This window comes from Trichoderma evansii (genome assembly GCF_050947405.1).
Source record: "Trichoderma evansii strain SZMC 28006 chromosome Unknown GGI43scaffold_25, whole genome shotgun sequence".
Classification (NCBI taxonomy): Eukaryota; Fungi; Ascomycota; class Sordariomycetes; order Hypocreales; family Hypocreaceae; genus Trichoderma; species Trichoderma evansii.
This window is the reverse complement of record NW_028145181.1, coordinates 21009-42862: the sequence shown is the minus strand read 5'-3', so window position 1 is coordinate 42862 and position 21854 is coordinate 21009. Positions and strand designations below refer to the sequence as shown.

Here is a 21854-nt window from a genome sequence, read left to right as displayed (position 1 = left end):
TTTCGTTTCATAGCATTCACTATTATTCATCATAGAGGAACTTTGAGTTTGGCTTTCATCATTTTTTTATTCATTTGTTGATTTGTACCTTTTGTTCAAAAAGGTTGAGCGAGCGGCATCTTTGGTATTTTCTTCGCCATAGGCCTAGTATAAGTCTTGTCCAAGACCGCCCCCTCCTTCGTGTGAAAGCCTTATCCATTATCTTCGATACGGATGCGTCTCTCCAACTCAAGTGGCCATCTCATCTCATGGCTCACTTAGCGAGCGTTCAGTGCATGTTCTCAACCCTATCCATCCTCCATGCACGAATTATCCACTTAGTATGTATACATTACGTACTCTATCATTTCAAGTAGTAGTACCCTTTCCTTTGTCGAATATATGCAGTCGAATCATTTGACAGGTTCGAATGGAAAATAATAATATCCTTTTCTTTCCCGTGATTCCCCGATCCAGACTCCCATCCCTCCAGTATTAAATATTCGGTATCCGGTTTGGTGATAACGAAACCGGATTTAATCCCTCTTCACCAAGAAAAAAAAATCAACACCACATTGCGCCATTTCGCTGTGCCGATGAATGCCAAAGATGTTAGAAAAAAAAGGCTTTGCTGCCAAATATTATTACGAATTTTGAATTGAATCATAAGCGGGTTCGTAACGCTCAGCCATCCCGTCGTATTAGGTGCCGAGTTGAGTAATATAAGAGATGGAAGTAGTGAAAATTTGTATGTCGAGTAAAGTGATTTCCGACGGGATCGGATTTCAAAAAAATATTACCGCGAAATAACAACCTCACTTAAATCAACGTCCCTTGGTGGGATATGTCCATCCCAATTCTGTCTGTCGCCGGTCAGGTCCATGATTCCGGGGGTAGAAGCCTCTGAAGTAGTGGGGCTGAGAGTGCCGCTGCTAGAGCTGCTGGCGACGGTCCATCCGTCGCTAGAGTTGGAACGATGGTGGTCGATGAATCCAAGGCTAAAGTATCGGCCAGTCTCTTCGTCTTGAACCTTGTGGCGGTCACCAACCTCGACATATTCGTACTCCCATCGGGTAAGCTTGTCAGCCTGGCGTTGGGGCAGCCACCTGGCACGGCAGTAGTAGTAAAAGGCGGAAGCGATAAGACCACCGGTAACCAGATCGATGGCGTAGTGGTGGCTCAGATACATGGTTGCCCACCAAACCCAGCCGGCGTAAGCGGCGAAGAAGAACTTGAACTGAGGGAAGCAGTGGCTCATGAACAGGGCCTCAAGAACAGCGTTCGCAGCGTGGAGAGAGGGGAAGGCTCCAAAAGGTAGAGGAGCATTGGTGAAGTTGGTAGTGTAGAGATCAATACCAAAAATCGCGTCAACACGAGCCAATCCAGCGGGAGATCCATGCATGCCGTAGGCAGCAGGAACAAGACCGTTCTCGTTCTCATACCATGGCGGGGTGCAGGGGAAGATGAGCTGAATGGACACGCCGAGGATGCTCATCCAGCCGAAAGCACGAGCAAAGACGGGAGTGGTGCCGGGGGCAGAGAAGACGAAGATGATTGCGGAGCACACTGCAGGGGCTCCGAAGTGCATGATTCCGTAGGGAAGCCAAGCCAGAATGTCGAGAATAGCATGCTTGTGAGCCGAGAGAATGTTGGAAAGGTTCGCGCCATAGAGAACGTTTTCCAGAGCAGGCAGGATTCGGACCCAGATATGAGGGCGATACTCGGTAGGAATAAATCTGAGGGGAGGAAATGAGATGCGATTAGCGAGCCGATTTACCACCAGGGCCACCGCCAATGGCTAAAAGACTTACCGACTACAGAAAAAGTAAACGAGCCAGACCCAGATTGGCAGCGACGGAAGGAAGAATTGGCGAGTGGCAGGCATGCAGAGAACCCATGTAGCGCCCATGAGAGCAAACAGCTTCAATGCCGCAGCCGGAGGAGCGATCCAGAGCGAAAAGAGCGTCAAGCCAAGGAGCACAACGTATTGGATGTCGGAAAGTCGCCAATGGTGCTTCTGCAGGTCTCGCAGGCCGTCCCAAAAATTAAAGGACGTCTGCAGGCTCGTGATGTCCTCGCCGCGATGCGTCGTGTTGGACTTTGCCCGAGGGCGTCGGCGAACGTAGCGGGCGGGAAGACGGTTGAGGAACGCCAAGTTGACGTGCTCGGTGAGGAGCGCCGGCAACTTGGGCTTTCCCGATCCAAGATCCATCGTATTTGATTTTTTCTTTTTACAATCTGTCCCAAAAAAAAATGTTCAAGAAAATAAAGAGAAAACCCCGTTGTCGAAGAAATGTGAGGAGGTTGTCGCGATTCTTTGTAGCAAAAAAGCAACGGTTGTGGAGACAAAAAAGGAGTCGAGGCTCGAGTCCGGCAGAGTATGAATACAGCGGATTGTCCCAAGCGCTACCTCATAATAACCCAAAGAGCCAGGAAATTCCGCGCAAAAGCGTGTCGAATGAGAGATACAACGAACACGTGCAGAGCTGGTCAAAAAAAATCGTCGGCGACGGGGTCGAAGGGACGACGAGCAGCAGGTTCCACAGGCCGAATTGACGGGAGTCGGAGGCTCAGCAGGGGGCTTGCGAAGGAACAAAACCTGCGGTGGGTTGTTGTTCTTCCAAGAGGCTGCGGGCGGGAAAGGCCAGGAGCGCCAGAGGGGAAGGCGAGGGAAGAGAAGAGCGAAGAGGCGTTGGAGATAGGAGAGGACAAAGGAGAATGAAGCCAAACGGAGGAGGAGGGGACAAGTCAGTATGTAAAGGTTCAGCAAAAGGCAGAGGCTTGGAGGGTCTGGTTCGTAAGTGGCAGCAGAGGTGAGGTAAGACAGGGAATGATGACAAGGTGCAGCTGGCGCTGAAGGTACCTCCGAAGGTGCGGATGGGCGTGTGTGTGGCGCTGGAGCCCGGCAAGAACCTTGTATTCTCGGACATGGACCAAGGCACTTTGTACAGGGCGGAGAGCGAAATCTGCACGAGGTGCCGCGGGTAGCAGTACATGCGCTAACTCGGTGCAGTAAGTCTAGTACGACAAATTGGGCGCCTCTTTTTTTTTTTTTTTTTTTTTTTTCTTCTGCCTCTACCTCTACGCTGCTCTTCCTTGGAGACAGGATTCTCGTCTAACCCGGCACCGTTCCCTCCTTAGCGCGCTTCAGCGGGCACCCGGGCTCTTTTCGCTCAGCGACACAGCAGCACAACAGCGCGCAGATGGCGTCGGGCTCAGGCGCTATCGTTAGACACAGGGCCTGGGCTAATTTGGGGGACGTGGCCCCGGAAGCTGCGGCCCACGAGTACCGGTACTTCCAGGGCCAGTGCCTGTGCGCAGGTAGCGATACCTGGGGCTCTGCGCTGGCGCCCCGTATCAGCCTGCATCTTGCAGGTATCTGTACCCTCCGTAGCATGAGTGTGTGTGAAGAACTGCTGCTCCGTTGGCCAGCCACTCCAAAACCGCCGTGCACATCAAATTCTCACCTTGCACAAGCGCAAGGCCGCTGCCAATCCCTCGATCCCTGGACCTCTTGGCGGCCTTGGCCCTGGGCGCCTGATGGTGAAATTGCACAGGGTCGATGAGTGGCTGCGGCTGCCTCTCGGTGGGGTTCGCAGACTTTTGGGCGTTGCGCGCCGAGAATGCCGGCATGGGGGAGCATTAGAAAATGCGCACAATTAATGCGTGCAGCTCCCGGCCAAAACGTTGAGGCCCAGAGAAATTATGCTCGGCGTTGACGGTATCTTCGCGAGCGTTTTTCTCTTTTTCTCTTTTACGAGCTCCGTCGAACTATACAAGGGCCACTTGGCATCTCCTTGCAAGAGTCAGGATACAGGATATACGCGTACCACCGGGATTCCTCCTTCTTTTGCTTTCTGCTAGATAGTAATAAACTCCGCTCTATACTTTGTTCGTTGCGTACCTGTACTCGCACACCGACTATGGTGTCAGTACAAGAGTCTGCAACGCTGCTATCACCGAGAACTGTGGATGCTAGCAATTAAGGGCTTGCGCTAAAAAGCGTTTTTTGACTTCTTTGAGGAATCGGGCCAATTTGTGTAGATGCGGACAGCTCATTCATGCCATCGGCGCAAAAGTTTCTTTCGGTCCAACATATAAATAACACAAACATCGTGGAATCATTGACAAGGCGGTGTTGCTAGCAGTGCAGCTATTTCTTTCGTCCTAAGCACTTATCTACTAAGCAGTTAGACGGTGGGCATCGTGACAGATACAAAGGCCGCTGTCTGATAGTGTCCCCGGTCGGGCTACCGGAGGTTGGTAAATGCCGACGAGTTAAATAAAGCGTCCAGAGTGCCTGTGGGTTATCCATTGCGGCATCAAAGAGGAAAGGCGGACGTTTCGGTGCAGGGTCCCCCAATCTTCAGCTCGACCGAAATCTGCCCATTGAGAGCGGATGGAAAGACGGAATTTGGAAGAATGGCGGCAGCAAGAGTCGGATACTTTTGGTTAGGAGATGACCAGCTAGTTTGTACAGATTGCAAGTCTAGGCCACGGTGCAAATTAGTAAACTGCTGGCAGACGCATACCAGCTGCAACATGACGATGACGCCGTTACAATGGGACAAGAGCCGAGCCCTAAACAGGAAGAAGCCAAGAATTAAAAACGACGAGTAGAAACATTGAACCAAAGCCCGGTCACGCGATGGAAGCCAATGGACGATGCAAAGATGCCAGAGCTGCCGATGATGCAGCCAAACCACAGCCATGCCTCGAATCCAGTTAAAGCGCCAAGAAGCGACCACTCGGCTAGCGCATGACAGCCACTTTTTTCTTTCTTTTTTTCTCTTCTAATCGTCCAATGCCCCATCACTATTTTTCTTTCTCCGTGCGGTGAGCGTGCCGCCGCCTCGGCATGGCGGTCCCCCCAAATGCCCCGTAGTCCGTGGCCCAATCACTCGTCCGGAGAACATGCGACTACCAAGGTACTGTACTTTGCAGCATTAGGCGACGATGCAAAAATTGAGAGTTAAAACGTTAGTTTCGTGCGATGCCGCTAGGCCGCTCATCGTAATACTGCTAGTATGATTGCTCGTGCAAGGACAAGGTGGAACAGGTACTTGTCTGGCTCAGACAGTCCCGGGCGCTTATTCGTGTACCAAGCCTGTGAAATAAGGATCGATGGGTTGGCTTGGCCTTGCGTTCACGTTACCCCTGTCAGCTTTAGCAGAGGCTCCAGGCGCTTGAGAGAGAGAAAAAAACGACCAGGCCGTTTCAAACGGGGCCAAAAACGATCCCCCTCCAGAACGGCTCTCCGGCAGCGTTAGCGGATTTGCAGAGTCGCACACGGAGCGCTTATATGGAACACGGCCACGTAAGTATGGCTTCTGGGAGGGGAGGCGAGTGGACGACAAGGTGGTATCATGAGAGTACATACATGGTGAGGTGACAGCCTCCATCTGTTTCTTTCTAGATCTCTTTTTTTCTTTAATCTTTCTCAAGTGACTGATTTCGGCCGCATCTGTTCCGTGACAGCCCGACGTATCATCCCTTCGGAGCGTGCTGTGGAGTTGGGACATGCCGGGGTTTCGGCACAGCGTCGCTATCAACCATCACATCACGCCAGTTGCTGCATCTCGAGCACGCTGCTAAAAAAGACAAACGCACGAGTGATGCTGCCTGCATGAATGAACTACTTGATAACGGTGGAGAAGAAGCAAGCAAGTGTTATGGATCGGTCACAAGGAAACGGAATTATAAAGATAGTATCAATACATCTACTATCGCTTGCTAGTTGCAGCAGCGCTACTGTACGATTGGATATTGCCAAACGTAGTAATCGCTTCGCTACCTCTCGACGAGGGTTTACAAAATAGAGTCGAGGTGAGAAAAAAGCTTGGCCGCACTAAGCGGTCTCGACTCTCGTTCCATCTCACTCTGCAGCCTCGTCTCAGACAAACAAATTCGTTCGCTTTGCGTTGTAAGCATTTTGATTCGAGACCAGGTGTTCGTACATGTTTCATTTCAAGCTACTTTTTATGCCTTTTCTTCCCTCTGCTCCGTCGTATAAGCTGCGCTCTAAAAGACGGGAGCATAAATCAACATGGCATGTGCGTATGTATATGTGTGTAATTATAGAACACAAAAACGCAATCCCCCATGTTTTCAAAACAGCAGCTGCCTTATCAGACAATGCACCTTTATCTCCGTCCGGAGAAGGACAAAGAACATATACTACCGCTACGCATGGTCGCGTGGTGCCCCCAGTCAACTGGATGATGCGAGAATGAGAGAGATATACGTGTATCAAGCTGGCACTTGACTCGCCGCATCCGGCTCGCGGAACAATGCGCAGATCAAAAAGAAGCTGAGTCGCGCAGAGCTTTCCTCTTCAGAGAGGCCCGTCGGCCGAAAAAGCACATGTCCATGGACGAAGAATATGTCATGCCCACCACCCTCTTCTCTCTTGCTCACGAAACCCCCCTGCTGGAAACGCGGGAATCTCGGGCGGGCATGCAGCTCCAACATCTGCGCCCTAGACTCAAAGCAGTTCGACCTGCCTGCTGCAGCGTCTTTTGCACCTGGTGCCAATTCCCAAAACAATAGACAGAGAAGCGTGGCATAAAGTAGAGCTACTGGACAAGATTTCTAACCTAGCCGCGGCTACTGCGCGCGCGGGCTGAGCGAGAGAGAACCAAAGGAAGAGGCTATGACGACATCGAGCAGCCTAAGCACCGATCCGTAGAATTCCAGCCAGCTTCTACCTTTTTGCCCCATGGGCAGCGCTGGGCGAACGACGAATGAGAGTCCGCGGAGTCGGGCGGATCTTCTCTCTCTGGCTCTCGTCTTGGGTGCCCGGGGCAAAGATGGCATCCCGCGGCACATGTATTTGATGGATGGATGATGCGCTTTGTGATGTACAGTAAATCGAGGATACGCCAAGATCCGGCATTCTCGTTCTCGTTTGCCGAGATTTGCTTGCTTGTACTTGTACTGTACTTCAGCACTCGCCTGGTTAGAGCTCCCTCTCATTTTCGGCGGCTCGCTCTCCAGGTTCTTTTAGCGAGCGCATTCCCTTGTCTCTGCTCCGCAACTCATCAAAACCCCCATGAATGAGACAGACAGCTTTGACGAGCGCTACATGAATCCCATTTTTGATAAAAGTGACGACACTGCAGCTTCTGTAGCTTGCCCACATCACGTCAGCTCAGCTCAGCAGGAATCGGGGCCGCTGTTGCGCCTCGTCCAGCCAGTCCAAACACAGCGAACTCTATACGCTGCGCTGCGCTGCGCCTCGTTTTTGCCATCTGCTTCCTTACCCAATTGCGCATTCTGCTAGCTCTAGTCATGTGTCGTACCTTATTCCGAGCTATGGCTTAGACCGTTATGCTGCAACACTATTTTTCTATTTTCAAGTGTCAAAAGTTCGAGCATCGTGAGTGTCATTTTTTTTTCTTTTGTGATGAATTGAACAGGGAGATTGTAAAATTTCTTTTGACCAGCAACCCCCATGTCCATCACATCACACCACTCGCCAATAGCTAGAAATGGCCAGATCCGCCCGCTCCGATAGGCTAAGAGCTTTTTTAGTGAGGAGGCAGAAAAAGAGAGAGGGTAGCGAAGCGGGCCAATCTGAAGTCTCCGATGGAGACGATGGCTCGCTTCGCCGTTAGACTAAAGAAAAAAATCCATCCTGATCGTTTGGTAAACGATTGGACTTTGCAGTGACAGTAACTCCATGGGCCGATCCCGACCCATAAGCCAAAAATTGCTTGCCACTTGGTTTAAAAAAAAATATGTATTTTCCTTCTATTCTCCATTTACTGTTACTGCATGTGCATGTGCATGCAAGGAGAATTGCCACAAGAATCAGACCACGATCCATGCTTTGTATCCGGGCTTTGTATCCGGGGCCCTTCTAGGCTTACATGTAACTTCCATTACACTTTGCACTTTGTTAGCAGTACGTAAAAACCTACCAGCGTTCTAATGAAAGGGATCCCTCTTTTGTGCCGCGCGCGGCAAACCCTCGCCTTTCCCTAATTTCTTGGCAAGGGAATAAAACAGAAAAAAGATACCAACAAAAATACAACCAGCGGCGGCGATCTCACAAACCACCCCATCGCCGCCACGATCCTTGCTCAACGCTTGGTACCCCCTACCTTGCTGTGGTGTCTGCTTTTAGTATAGAGCAGCGCTTAGTTATAATTACCTTTTTACTATTTTCCTGGGCCAGTTTCATGAGGGGACCCTAAATGCTGATGGCCTCGTAAAATGAATCCTTATTCGAGCCTTGCAGTCCCATCCCAATGGTACTATAGCGACAAAATAGTATTACAGAGCAATTAACACCTATAAGATGCGGCGTAATTAATAGATTCGCCCGCTTACCTCGCCGTAAATTACTAGACTCTCCATCTGGCAACGCTTCAGCCCAGCGCCATGCATATGGCACGCCCCCACGAGCAAACAGCTTAAATTTAAATTGCATGTAGCTCTGTGTCTCACCTCCACGAAATGAGCCACGCAAAAGCTCCGTTCAGATGACGAGGACTCACGACTCACTTTTCAAGTACAGGTACAAGTTCAAATATCGTTGACATAAAGTCTCAAACGTAGTACGCATCGGCTGTTAAAGCAAAAAGCAAAAAATCAGCCCAACAAGAAGCCGCCAGCACAGCCCAGGCCAAAGGATCAACCAGCCACGTTTAACGCGTACACATGCAATGTGCCACTGTAGATCTAGAACCTCAAACGGTAGTAGCAGCAGCATCCAGTAGGAGTCCCAGAGTCGCAGCTAGCCATGTCCTCTGTAGTCAATGGATCTATACTACGCTGAGTTGATATTCTTTGCGTACCAAGAACAGTTAGCTGCCCCTGCATTGCGGTGCTGCGGCGCTGCGGCTCCAGTACCCTCCGTCCACGTATGTACAGTATGCGGGCATCGCTGCTTTCCGAGCCCTTTTCCCCCTTGTACAACAAACAAAGCCTCATTTGCGAGTGCGAAGCATAAACTGGGCCAATGCTCTGTAATCCCCGTAGTAATATCCATACTTTAGCCACTCCGTCAGCCTTCTTCCCCTAAAAAGGGCCGCGCCGTACCTCGCATATACGGGAGTTTGTATGTATATGCAGGCACGTTGCGTCTCTCCCCTTTTTGCTCATCCACCAAGCGCATCACCGCCTTGTCTAAGCCTCTCCCGCTTTTTTCACTCTTCTCACCGATGGGTGCACCGATCGAGTGGTCAGCACGTGTCAAGTCCGCGTCTGTATCCACTCCGCGAATCGGTTGACCGATCTTGTCCATCTCGGCGTTCCAACATCCAGGTCGAGAGAGGTGGGCTTGCCAGGATCTTTTGCGAGCCAGGGGGTGAGTTCGGAGACAGCGTATGTGCTCACTGTCTGATATATCACGTATACTGTAGAAGAGCGGTGGTGAAAATGGTACCCGGTAGTAGTAAATGCAGGATAGACAGCTCTGGCTTCTACATATCAACCACGAGTATTCTGTTGTGCCACTGTTACGAGACATGAGTGTGTAACAAGCAGCTTGTCCACGTGTTCTACGAAATGATATGTGCTACTGCTTCATACACCCTTGTCTAGAGCTGGTTCAAGTTGTTCAATTCCAATAAATTAGATTGATACGTGCGTGAGACGAATCTTTATCCTATGCATGGCCCATTCAGGGGCCGTCCTTTTTTGAAAGCCTAGTTGTTCCAACGAATAGTCACCCGCATCGGCACTATGTTCGCAAGATGTGAAATATACATGAAAATGCAACGCATTGCCTTCTGCAATACCAATAAAACGAATCCTTTCTCTCCGATATCTAGACCTCATCCTCAGTCTCCAAACGCACACCCCTGTTCTCTCTCTCCTTTTTGTTTTTTTAGATAGCAAAGAAACTGCTTCTTCCTGAACGCCAATGTCTCCTAATCGTGACAAAAGCTCTGATTCAATGGGCAATTCAGAGCTAGTAAATTTTGCCAACTGCGAGCAGCAAAGCTTCATAGACCGCGCAGTTCGTATGGAAAATTGAAATCTATCGATTCCATCCCATGTTTGTTGAGGTACCACTATGAAAATGGTTACTGTAGCCATACATCGTTTGAGATGCAGACCATGGCTAGCTGCGTCTCAAACCCACTTGTATAACTTGGGGCTCTAACCCAACTTGCTGGCTTTGCTGGCAGACTTTTTTTTATCACTACCCTGAGCACTCGGTGGGGGACTCTGCTGTGAGGATCCGGTGGCGGTCACCTCGTCCTTGCTCTTCTTGCTCTTCTTGCTTTTTGACTGCAGAGGTGTGGAAGCTAGGAGGGCAGAGGACGATGGGAGAGGAACTGGAGATTCCTTGGGCCGGGAAGTCAGCGGAATATTGGGAAGTGGAACAGCTGTCTGGCGCGGCGCAGGGACAGGAGTCTCAGGCTTCGCCTTCTTAGAAGACTTCTTCGCTGCTGATTTCGAAGGAGTGGCAATAGCGGCAGCTGATGAGGGGATGGCTGGCGGTACAATTGGTGTCTGTTTCTTGCTGCTTGTGGGCAGTTCTGTTCCAAGATCAGGACTGGAAGCCCGAGCCACCTTCTGTTTCTTGGACTTAGTCTCTGCAGATTCGTTCTCCTCTGCTAGCTGCTTTGCAGCGGCCGAGGCATCATCGTCCGAAATAGTGTGCTTTCTCTTGCCTTTGCGGTCGGCTGTGGCAGCCTCATCTGTGCCTTTCTTCTTATCCTTACTCTTTGACTTCTTAGCGGATTTCGGAGTTGCTACCGTCTGGAGTGCCTCTTCCATCTCGACATCCTCATCTCCAGGCGTATCTGCTCCGATATTTCCCATCGGGGTATTCACGCCAAAGGGTTGGTACCTGGCCCTGAGGCCCTTTGGCTGAGGTCGAGGCGCACGACGAGGCGCAGGGCCAGCAGTTGATGCGCCAGCACCACCAAGGTTTGTAATTCTCTTGATGTGCATAGTTTGATCAACCTGTTGGCCAGCTGAGAATATGAGTTAGCAACTGATGAGTAAACCATGGGGATTTAGGGAGCAGCTACTAACCAGAACGGTAATTGGAATCACCGGAAGAAGGAATCAAGATCTGGATCGAGCTTTTAGGCGTTATCGCGTCAAAAGAGACGCCATAGTCTTGGCCGTCGTGAGAAAAGACAGGACCACCGAGCTGCGATCGGTCCATAGGGATCTCCATATTTTGGATGACAGAGATGGGGACGTTGGAAGGAACTGTAAAGTACCAAACTTGCTTGCCTTGCAAGTTTGCTTCGTTGCAGATCCGAGCCACATCCTGTCCATTGGCTCCGTCATCTCCCTTGCGAAGAGTAAAGTCGGGAGCGATGAATTTCGGAACTCCAAGTTGCTTGTCCACCTCTCGGTCAGTAATCTGCATAGATTCATCTGCTTCGTCGTCGCTCTCCTCTGCTTCAGAAGCCTCTTCTGCCTCAGATTCGGATTCAGAATCAGTTTCCATAGATGTATCTTTTAATGCCTTCCTTATAGCTTCAGAGTCAGCCGCCTTGGGTGTTGTAGGTACAGGCTTTATAGTTTTAGGCGTTGCAGCTACGGGCTTTGCAGCTTTGGGTGTTGCGGCTACGGGCTTTGTAGCTTCGGGCTTTGTAGGTTCCGTTTCGTCGTCGCTTGATTCCTCTTCGCTGCTTTCCTCTTCACTGCTCTCTTCTTCGCTAGAACTGCTTGACTCGTCTTTTTTGGCGACGGGCTTAGTACTCTCTTTGGCGGCGGCCTTGGTATTTGCTTTGGCGGCGTCCTTGGCGCCCTTCAGAGCGGTAGGTATGGTGAGCATCTTTGCAACAGCTTTGGATGTCTCATCTTCATCGCTAGATTCATCTTCGCTCTCCTCTTCAGAGCTGCTGCTGGACGAGTCCTGAGCGGCCGCAGCTGGCTTTGCGCTGGCTCCATTTGTCTTCACCTTCGGCTCACTTTCTTCTGACTCTGATTCGCTGGAGGAGTCACTTGAAGATTCGGATGAAGACTCTTCCTTCTTCAGGAGCTTCTCTTTCTTTGCGGCGGCGGCTTTCTTGGCAGAAGCATTGCGCTCGACGTCGCTATCGGCGATTTCCTCGTCCTTGCTGCGTCGCTTGGGAGTGGGAGTTGCGGAAGGCTTTGTGCCATTGGCGCCGATCTTCTTTATGAAATCTGTGCTATTCTCTTCATCGCTGTCACTATCGCTGCTATCGCTAGACTCGTCGCTGTCGTCGTTGTTTCCAAAAAGGTTGGCATTGGCAAGGCCGGGCTCTTTCTTCACAGGCACAGCGGCAGCCTTTGATCCTGGCCGCCGGTTGTACTGGGCAGAGGCACTGAGGCCTTTGTTGGTATCTTCGACATGCTTGGCCAAAGAATGAATCTTAAACGGTTCTTTGGGCGCCATTTCGAATTATTGTTATAGCACAATGCGCCTGGCGGGATGCTCAATGGGAGAGTTCGAGGGTTTGCTGAACTTTTTTTTGCAAGGCTCAGATAAATTTTGAGATGCTCATGGATAAGCCCCACCTTGACGCGACTGAATTGGGGAAAGCTTGCTCTCAAGTGCGCGCTGATAGCGGGACGTGTTTGGAGCTCGGAAAACTTTTGGCATTTTAGTGCGCTAAAGATTTTATCGATAAGCCCAATTTCAGCAGTTTGGGCGTGCCTATCACAAGGATCCATGGCTTACACTAGAATCTGGTCTTTATCATGCTACTGACCAAATTAATCTCACAAATGTACATTTTCTAAACGGGGAATCATTGCCTCAGTGCATATATACTTATTCTTGCCTCACTGCTGCGTCTCATCTATTTTCAATCAATTGCCCATCGTCCCTTTCAGTGGCCATCTCAGCATGTCTTCAAACAAGCGTCGTAAACTCGATACCCCAGCCGCTCCTTCATGTAAGTTCGCCAAATATCGTGATGAGAGGCTATGTATAAGGCTGCTTTGAACGGTCTCATGTATTAACATCAATATATAGCAGCAGTGAGCGCCATAAGCGCACTTGCAGCTCGTCGTCGCTTAGTTAACAGCACACCCGCCAAAGAGCCCAGCTCCTCTCCTGAGCCTGAAGAACGAGCATCGGCCAGGACAAATTCCTTCAATGTCTTGCAGAAATTGAAAAGTCAGAGTGAACCGTCGAAGCCGCTACCCAAGAGAAATGGGCCAAAAGGTACCCGTGGGGAACCAAGGGCCACAGCACAGGGCAGCAAGCTCGGGTAAGTCGAATTGTTATTCGAATCCTCCTCCTGATGACATGTTTATGAACTAATAAAGGAGTTTCAAGTGATTCTTCAATACAAGACACGACAGCTGCAATTTCTCGAACCGCATTCTCATCCTTCTTATTAAATAAAAATAATTGCCGTACGACATCACAGGGCACTGTTGCGTTGAAACTAAGAGACAGTGAGGTATGTCAGAACTCATCTTGATTCAGACTCCAACAGTGGCTAATCAGCTGAATGTAGAGATTTATTGTTATTGGTAGCTTTGGAATCAAGGTCATATCTGGCGAAGTAACTGTCTTTGGAGCAACTCTTCGGCCATCAGACCCCATACATTGGATCCATGCACCTCATTGTCACGCAATTCCCGTTCTCAGAAGCTCGGAAAAAGTCAGCCTCGAGCTTCACAATGACCCCAATGCTGACTCCTTACGGCGCCTGAGTCGTTTATCTCCTCTATTCAAAGGCATATGGAGCGAATCAAAAGACGGATCTGCAGAGACAAACCTAGGACGGGGGCGCACGTTCCAGATTGTGCGTTCGAATCTCATTCCCTCTCTCCATATTCCTGATTGCTAACTTTTTACAGGTATGCAGCTCCGATGATGCTCCTAAGAAGTGTGTTATACAAGAGCTTTCATCCCCGCCGGCATGGAACAAAAAGTTAGCCGACCTCGTGTCAGTAGCCAAAGGCAGTCCCTTCACGACTCTTGTATGCGGCCCCAAATCTGCTGGAAAGTCAACCTTCTCTAAGATGCTTGTAAATCGCATCTTGACGAGCGATACAGCTACGGCTGCTCGAACGGGTGTTGCCGTGCTTGACCTGGATCCTGGCCAGCCTGAATATGCGCCTTGCGGGACAATATCTTTGGTTCATGTCATCCGGCCCAACTTGAGTGCTGCTTTTACTCATCCTGATCTTGAAGATGACTCCTACAAAGTCATTAGATGCCATGCTTTGGCGTCCATGACACCAGCTGCGGCTCCGGAGCACTACCTGGAATGCGTGTTAGACCTTCTTGACAGCTACCGAAGACAGCTCCGTAATTGCCATCTTCTCATCAATACTCCGGGCTGGATTCTGGGCACTGGCCAAGATTTGCTGGTTGAAATCATCACTCGTGTCAACCCGCCCGAGGTGATTTACATGTCTGAAGACGGCCCTGGGGATGTTGTCGAAGTTCTCCGTGGTGCGACAAAGAAAACGTTTACTACGCTTCCCTCACAGCCATCTGAATTCGCGTCTCGAACCGCCGCTCACCTACGAGCTATGCAAGCCATGTCATATTTCCACGTGAAAGGCCAGAGTAGCCCAAATTCTGGGCAGCGGTCAAGTTGGAATTCATCGCCATTGACATCTGTTCCACCATGGCAAGTTGGATATTCGGGCCCGGAGCGAGGTGTTTTTGGTATTTTACTATACGACTACCAGGCTCCATCTGAGTTGCTCTCAGAAGCCATCAATGGAATGATCCTTGCAGCAGTTGACATTGAAGACCCTAAAGCATTTCGCAACCTCGCCGATACAGCTCAGTCGCCAATGGACGACACAGATAAAGATGGCTACTCCGCTATAAATACCATCATCTCAAAGACAGCTGAAGGGCTGCCATACATCTCAAACACCAACGACATCACGCTCGATCCTCGCTTCTCTCAAACCATCGGCCTCGTTCTCGTCCGAGGCATCGATATCGCCACTAAAACACTACATATCCTCACTCCCATTCCACCTCAAAGAATAGACCAGATACGATTACAGGGCCGACAAATTGTGCTAGTTCACGGGAAATTCGATGCACCTACCTGGGCTTACACAGAGGACTCATACGAGCGCACCAGGCAAGAGGACGCTAATGCAGACAAGCCCCTCGAAATCACAAGCGAAGACACAAGCGAGGACGAGGATGAAGATAACGTTGGTGATGACGATGAAGAGGACGCCACAATGGCCGATGCGCCGCTGGATCAAAATGCCGGCTCTTCAACCGCGCTGCCGTGGGTCGAAGTGCTTCGGGGGAACCAGAAGCGGCCTGTCGGGTCGCGCGTGTGGAGAGTGCGGAGAGACCTAGGTCGCAATACCGGTGGTGATTGAGCAGAGGAGAAGGGGGAGTTAATTGGCAACAATCTCGTCAGCTAGTATAAAGGGAAAAGGGAGAAAAAAATGCGGGTGCTGCGGGGATGAAAGCAGCAGCCAAAACTGACCAATGAGCTTTGGATGCACCGTACAAGTACGAGTCGCGTCCTTGTTTTAAACAGACGTTGGTCAGAAATGACCCATGATTACTTACGCAGAACGTGGGGAGCTTTAACTTCCAAGGTTTGTCATGGCTTATCATGGCTTCGTAAACGCAACTTAATAGACTCATTATATATACTGCCAGCGTTGACCGTTTAAAAGGTGAAAATGCAGATATATTATGCAAATTTATTATATTCAATTTACAAAGAAAGAATTTTTTTTAAATAAATAATATTTTGGCTTTAATCCCGCCATTTTTTAATTGAAACAACAAGGCGTCTACATCGTGCACAGCCAATATGGAAGCATCCAAGGTCGATGTGCTCATTGTTGGCGCCGGTCCGGCCGGTCTCATGCTATCTCTTTGGATGGCTAAGCTGGGCATCAAGACGAGAGTAGTAGACAAACGAACGGGCAAAATTGTCTCTGGCCAAGCTGATGGGTAAATAATATTCTTTCCCTCTCCTCATAGAAGAAGAGTGAAGGTGAGGGATAGAACAGTGCATGCATCAGGGTCTAATGTACGCAATATCACAGCTTTCAGTGTCGTACCCTAGAGATTTTCGACAGCTTCGGAATTGGCCAGAAGGTATGGCAGGAGTCGAATCACATGCTAGGTGAGAGATACGCATCATCCCTGCTGTTCATTCGCAGGTTGGAATGCATGTAAGCTAATGAATGAGGATTCACTTTCATGAATTACAGAAGTCAGTTTTTGGAACCCAGGCGAAGATGGCAAGATTCGACGCCACCATCGCGGCCCTAACACTCAGCCGAATCTCTCACGATTCACCGAGTCTGTGCTACAGCAAGGCAGGGTGGAAAGCTTTCTCATCGACACGATAAGAGCATCTGCCTCCCCAAACCACCCACTTGTTGAGATTGAGCGGAGTGTTATGCCAACAACACTGAGCATTGATGAGAGTTGTGTGAATGATGAAGACGCTTACCCTGTGGAAGTTACGTTGCGGCACCTGACCGAGGAAGAAGCTACTCCGACGCAGAGGCTAAGCAATTTGCAAGATGGGCTGTACAGAAGCAATCTGGCTGAGGATGATACAGAAAGGCTTATTGCAACCACAGCGGGAGTAAGAGAGGAAAAGGTGCGAGCCAAGTACGTGGTGGGATGTGATGGAGCGCATTCATGGGTAAGGAAAACGCTGGGTGAAGGATATGAAATGAAGGGCGAATCAACCGACGCTATCTGGTGAGATCCTTTGGTCCAACACGTACACCAATAGCAACGCTGACAAGTTGCCTAAAGGGGAGTCTTGGATATCGTACCTATCACAGACTTTCGTAAGAGCTTTCCCCGAAGCTTTTGTAGCCTATCAAGAGAGACTAACATGTGATGGCAGCGGACATCAGAAGCAGGTGCATGATCCATAGTGCCGAGTTCGGAGCCATGATGATTATTCCAAGAGAAAACAAGCTTGTTCGAGTATACACGCAGCTCAAAGAAGTCTCCAAAGGCACTGGCCGAACCGACAGATCACAAATCACTCCCGATCTAATCTTGCAAACGGCGAGGAAGATTCTGAGTCCCTATACCCTCGATTACCACTACATTGACTGGTAAGTCTCTCCTGTCCGAGCGGCGTTGAATTACACCGACCGGAGGAGCCCATCAGGCACGTACACGAAGTGCTGCATGCTGAGTGAAACATTGGCAGGTGGACCGCATATCAAATCGGGCAGCGAGTCGGCGATCGTTTTAGCAAACACAATCGCATTTTCCTTGCAGGAGGTGAGCAAAGCGACCTCCTATTGCGTATAAGCGGCGGAACCATCAGGCTTGCTAACACATAGCTTAGATGCGGTGCACACACACTCTCCCAAGGCCGGCCAGGGTATGAACGTCTCGATGGGAGACACGTACAATCTCGGATGGAAGCTAGGCCTCGTCTGCAAGAAGCTGCTGCGGCCGGAAGTCCTCGACACGTACGAGCTGGAGCGGAGGCAGATTGCCAGACAACTCATTGCGTTTGATCACAAGTTCTCTAGACTGTTCTCGGGACGGCCTGCCACAGGTGACTCTGGCGAGGGATCATCCATGAGCGAATTCCAAGAGGCGTTCCGGGAAGCACAATTGGTAAGCAGCACCTCCCCTTTACCTGCCGGATAGTTGAGATCTCCCTGACCCTGAGTCGTGGCGAATGGGTTGTCCAGCTCTCACCGGAAATTGAGATGGGTGTTATCCAGATTGGGCAATAGAAGCAAGCTGCGATTGGCTGCAAATCTTGTTTTCCTCTTGCTAATTTAGACCTTAGTTCATAACGGGCGTGGGTATCCGCTACCAACCCAGTCTCCTCGTATGCAAGGAAAACGACGACACTGGAGACTTGGGAGGAGGCCTTCAGGCTGAGACAGCGCCCCAGAGCTCGGCCGCAAGCACAGCCGGGTTGGCTACAAAGTGCAGGCCAGGCACACGATTTGCATCGCAAAAGGTCATGGCCCAGTCCGACGCCCGGCCATGGGAGCTCCAGCTGCAGATGCCGTCGGATGGACGCTTCCGCATCGTCGTCTTCGGTGGTGACATCTCCCAAGCCACGCAGCTGGCCACGGTCAACGAGCTCGGAGCCTGGCTGCAGACCAATGTGCTGTCGCCAGCGAAGTCTCCGCGCATCAGCCTCGCCCCTGGTCCAGACCCGCGGGGAGGATCAGGCTCCTCGCAGTGGAGGACGGATCAGGACCCGTCCATTGTGGACGTCCTGCTAGTGCATGCGGCGCCGCGAGAGAAGATTGAGCTACTGCAGGACTTGCACCAGGTTTACCATCCCTTCGACAAGAAGCTCGGATGGGACTATGGCAAGGTGTTTGTAGATGGCCAGACGCATCATGAGGGCCACGGCAAGGCGTACGAGCAGTATGGCATTGATCCAGCCCGCGGAGCCATTGTTGCGGTGCGTCCCGACGGCTACATTGGGCTGGTGACGGCGCTGCAGGGAGAAGATGGCTGGAAGCAGCTGCAGGCGTGGTTTGGAGGACTGTTGAGATCGGTCTAAGTTGGAGGTCAGGTGTGGTGGAGAATGGAATGGAGCTGAGCTGCTAAACGGCGAGATCAATAATGGGATTTCTGACCAAGTTCTGGTTCCGGGCGCTAGATCTCGGGTTTACGGGGGCCTACAGCGCTATAATGGCGCTGGGGCTAACGTTGTTTTAGTGGCATCGGCGTGCACTTTTCTCGATTTGTAAATAAGACCCGGCAAAGGCGACGTCATGTGAAGGCAGCAAACGTGCGGCTGAAGGTCTGGATCATCATGGGGCGTTTGTCCAGAACGAGTAGTCATAAGCACCCATTTGGCTGAATGAATCTCTGTGCGTGGCATGATCACGGTTGTTTTCTCGTTTCCCCTTGAAAGTGTTTTATTCGTACAGCAGTAATAGGTGATTTCTGTTTCCCGTTTGGGCCATCTGAGCGTTCTTTGATTGGTGCATACATGTACACTCTGGACATGCATGTGATTTGAAGCCGGGGGAATCATCTGGGCTGTGGTACGAGCAATACATAGAAATACGAAGTATGCATATACAGGCAGTACTAGTAAGGAAGTAGTAGAGCGCTCACACTGAGACATGCGTCTGGTCCATCTCCGCTGCGCCGATAGCCAGGCACTTCGGAAAGTGAGCGAGCAAAAAGCAAGATCAGGGGTTGCATTATTCTGGATTCTGGCACAGTATGGAACATCCCGAGATCTTGCCGTACTGCTCCGTAGGCCATCCAAATCAACATATGTAGTACTAAGTACGGGCTGGCGTTATTGTATTGGCCTCTTTCCTAGCTGCAGATTGGTCTCTGTCTCCTACCGAGCACCTCTCACTTATAGTAGTCTTCTTTTGTATATATACTTCGGTAGACTACATCTATTACTCTGTAAAGTCCATATACTAGATCAACGTGAGTTGCATGGAGATGGGAAGAAGATGGAACGGGTTCAACGGTCCTGCAAGGCGTATGGAGCAAATGCGACCCTGTAAGTGAGGCTTGCTAGGATATGCTAGCAACTGTGAGAAGTAGCGCTATGCAAGCAACTCCATAAGAGACTAAGACCCAAATCTCCCTGCTGCAACCATGGAGTAGATAGGTAGTCTGTGCATGTAAGGAGTTCTACTTGTGTGATAACCCTTCGGCGGCGGCCAAAATTTTATGCCCAAACTCTGGAAATGCGAAGATATTACGTGTAGATTTGGGTCAAGAATTCGCAACAGGATATACCGGCATGGCCACGGTAGCCTGGGATACCTCAAATTACAAGTTGATAGGCCTATGTACATGTGCCTTGCCACTCACGCAGGAGAAATTGATCTCGGAGGATCAGAGCAAGAAAAACAACGGCCAGGGTCCTCCCATGTCAAAGCCAATGGACTGGATACGCCATTGGCTGTTATTCGGACAGGGGTCTCTAGCTTCAACGGTCTTGCATCTTGCGGCGGAGCCCAGCGTTCTCTGTATAATGCGCCTGAACTGCGCTGAGACTGAAAACAGGGATGGCGCCTGTAGACTTGCATCAAGATTGGGGGCCGTTATGGCGAAAACAATGTTTTTCAAGAGGAGTACATCGAATCAGAGTTGCCAGAGACCCGGACAGCACTGAGACATGGGCTGGACGAAGGGGCCCGCTGTGGAACTAAAAACGGTGCGATAGACTAAGTGAGCAATCACCATCTTATGAGACCCTCCGAGATTTGCCTGCTGTTGCTGCTGCTGCTTGTCTCTGCTGGATGGGATGGATTGCTGATGCCACTCCGTAGGTGGCTTGACGTTTCGGTATGCTTCTATCATGCGTTTTATTTCCCTCAAGAAGGCTGAGATCAAACCCAGGCGCTTTGAGTATATATATCGAGCCAGTTGCCCGACCAAACGATCCAGAATCACACTCCACTTCGACTCATCTCGTTTGATCTCGTCTCATCTCACTCCATCCCCGGAATACACTCGGTATTGTCATACTAGTTCTACTAGTCTTTGCACTAAAAGAATCCCCATCTGCCTCGTGCTTTTACGGCAAGGGCTTGTCCACTAAGTCTCCCTCACTGCAGCACCGTTGCCACCACCGATTCAACCAGCTCCACCGGCCAACCAGCCCTCGGTTCAACTACCGAGACACCCTTTATTGGCGGTCCAGTCTGCTTCCGCCCGCTGCAGTCCCGTGTTGGCCGTCTCCCTTTTCTGCACTCTTTAATAAGAAGATCCTTTTCTTTGAAAAGATTCTTCATCGACATGCCGGATGCGGTTACAGAGACAACTCCGTGCATCCAAGCACAGAACGCCCTGATGGCGGGCGAGTTCCAGAACGAGACTCAAGCGTTTATTCGCTCCGCCTGTTCGGAGTGTAAACGTCGGAAACAAAAAGTGCGTGGTTTTAATGTCTTGTCTTATTTAATTACACTACTCGTCAATAATTCTACATGCCCTTCGCTCTTTAGTCCTTTAAGATTTGCCGTCGTGTGCTTTCTAATATGCCCTTTAGTGTCTCCGAACTTGGCCATGTCACCACTGCGGCACTAGACGAGTGGGAAACCAATGCATCTTTCGGACAGTTCTTGATGTCCAAACGATTGATGAACGCAAGGCTCAGATAGACGATTTTGTGTCACGGATGAAAGGAAAATGCTGCTTTTCCCATCCTCTTGGCGGAGAAGAAATAGATGGTAACACTGAGACCACTGGGAAGGACCTCGAGCAGTTTGGATACGCCTCTAACTTGGGTTCGGAGGCACATGGGCCTTGATCAATATCATCAAGGCAAATTTTATTATGGGACATTTATTTTCATTGGAAGGAATTATAATACAATGTACAATACCTTAGAGGACTGCGGACTTTCCGTAGTTACAAACTGCTCTTCAAAGCTTCGCCATACAGAAAGTGCCTTGGTATGTTGTCTTCTTTTTTCCTCTCCTTTAATTATTAAAAATCTCACTGTGGCTATTTTTTCCCTTTCCCAATTTAGCTTGCTGGTATTTGGACGTACAGTAGATGCCCTGGTGCATCAATTTCTAAAGAAAATTGTTATCCAACACCCCAGCCGTAGTAATGCCACGAATTTACAGCTATTTTAATCTACTGCTTCTACTGCTTCTACTGCTTCTACTGCTTCTACTGCTTCTACTGCTTCTACTGCTTCTACTGCTTCTACTGCTTCTACTGCTTCTACTGCTTTTTCTTTGCTCGCATCTCATCATACCGTTATCACAAGCTTCCTCGGTCACGGAGCTACAAGCTGGGAAGCCATCCGAAGCCTGCTCTGTATGTTGCAGTAAAGAGTAAAGAGAGGCTTACTTTTGCTATGCCTTTTCAATAACATGGATCATCATCATATATCATGAGAACTTGTAGAATCTTTGAAAAGGCCTGTGAAAATTTAGAGATAGGCACGTTATTCCAAGTTGCGGTGTGTACCTCTAGCTCATGGAACCAGGGGGTTACAGCTTCGGAGGTTGCCGAATATAGTAGTATGGAAATT

The 21854-nt window shown here is 50.0% G+C and overlaps 5 protein-coding genes across 5 annotated transcripts; 2 read left to right on the top strand and 3 right to left on the bottom strand.

Annotated features, from left to right (window-relative positions):
• Positions 1-30: 30 nt before the first annotated feature.
• Positions 31-2370, bottom strand: GGI43DRAFT_211938 (phosphatase PAP2 family protein). Its single transcript, XM_083200223.1, has 2 exons — positions 1791-2370; positions 31-1715 (listed from the first exon to the last, which is right to left on the bottom strand). Exons 1-2 carry the CDS (start codon positions 2189-2191, stop codon positions 776-778), a joined length of 1341 nt encoding a protein of 446 aa, XP_083056616.1. The 5' UTR covers positions 2192-2370; the 3' UTR covers positions 31-775.
• Positions 2371-9771: 7401 nt separating this feature from the next.
• GGI43DRAFT_211880 (DNA-directed RNA polymerase I subunit RPA34.5-domain-containing protein) lies at positions 9772-12447 on the bottom strand. Its single transcript, XM_083200222.1, has 2 exons — positions 10975-12447; positions 9772-10913 (listed from the first exon to the last, which is right to left on the bottom strand). Exons 1-2 carry the CDS (start codon positions 12314-12316, stop codon positions 10090-10092), a joined length of 2166 nt encoding a protein of 721 aa, XP_083056615.1. The 5' UTR covers positions 12317-12447; the 3' UTR covers positions 9772-10089.
• A 118-nt stretch (positions 12448-12565) lies between these two features.
• GGI43DRAFT_211832 (polynucleotide 5'-hydroxyl-kinase) lies at positions 12566-15463 on the top strand. Its single transcript, XM_083200221.1, has 5 exons — positions 12566-12818; positions 12899-13136; positions 13205-13331; positions 13389-13679; positions 13735-15463. Exons 1-5 carry the CDS (start codon positions 12770-12772, stop codon positions 15238-15240), a joined length of 2211 nt encoding a protein of 736 aa, XP_083056614.1. The 5' UTR covers positions 12566-12769; the 3' UTR covers positions 15241-15463.
• GGI43DRAFT_211814 (FAD binding domain-containing protein) lies at positions 15464-18455 on the top strand. Its single transcript, XM_083200220.1, has 8 exons — positions 15464-15829; positions 15925-16004; positions 16093-16594; positions 16652-16686; positions 16746-16962; positions 17061-17134; positions 17202-17479; positions 17658-18455. Exons 1-8 carry the CDS (start codon positions 15687-15689, stop codon positions 18390-18392), a joined length of 2064 nt encoding a protein of 687 aa, XP_083056613.1. The 5' UTR covers positions 15464-15686; the 3' UTR covers positions 18393-18455.
• On the bottom strand, positions 18456-19060 carry GGI43DRAFT_211803 (uncharacterized protein). Its single transcript, XM_083200219.1, has one exon. The coding sequence runs from the start codon at positions 18963-18965 to the stop codon at positions 18519-18521; it is 447 nt and encodes a 148-aa protein (XP_083056612.1). The 5' UTR covers positions 18966-19060; the 3' UTR covers positions 18456-18518.
• Positions 19061-21854: the final 2794 nt, after the last annotated feature.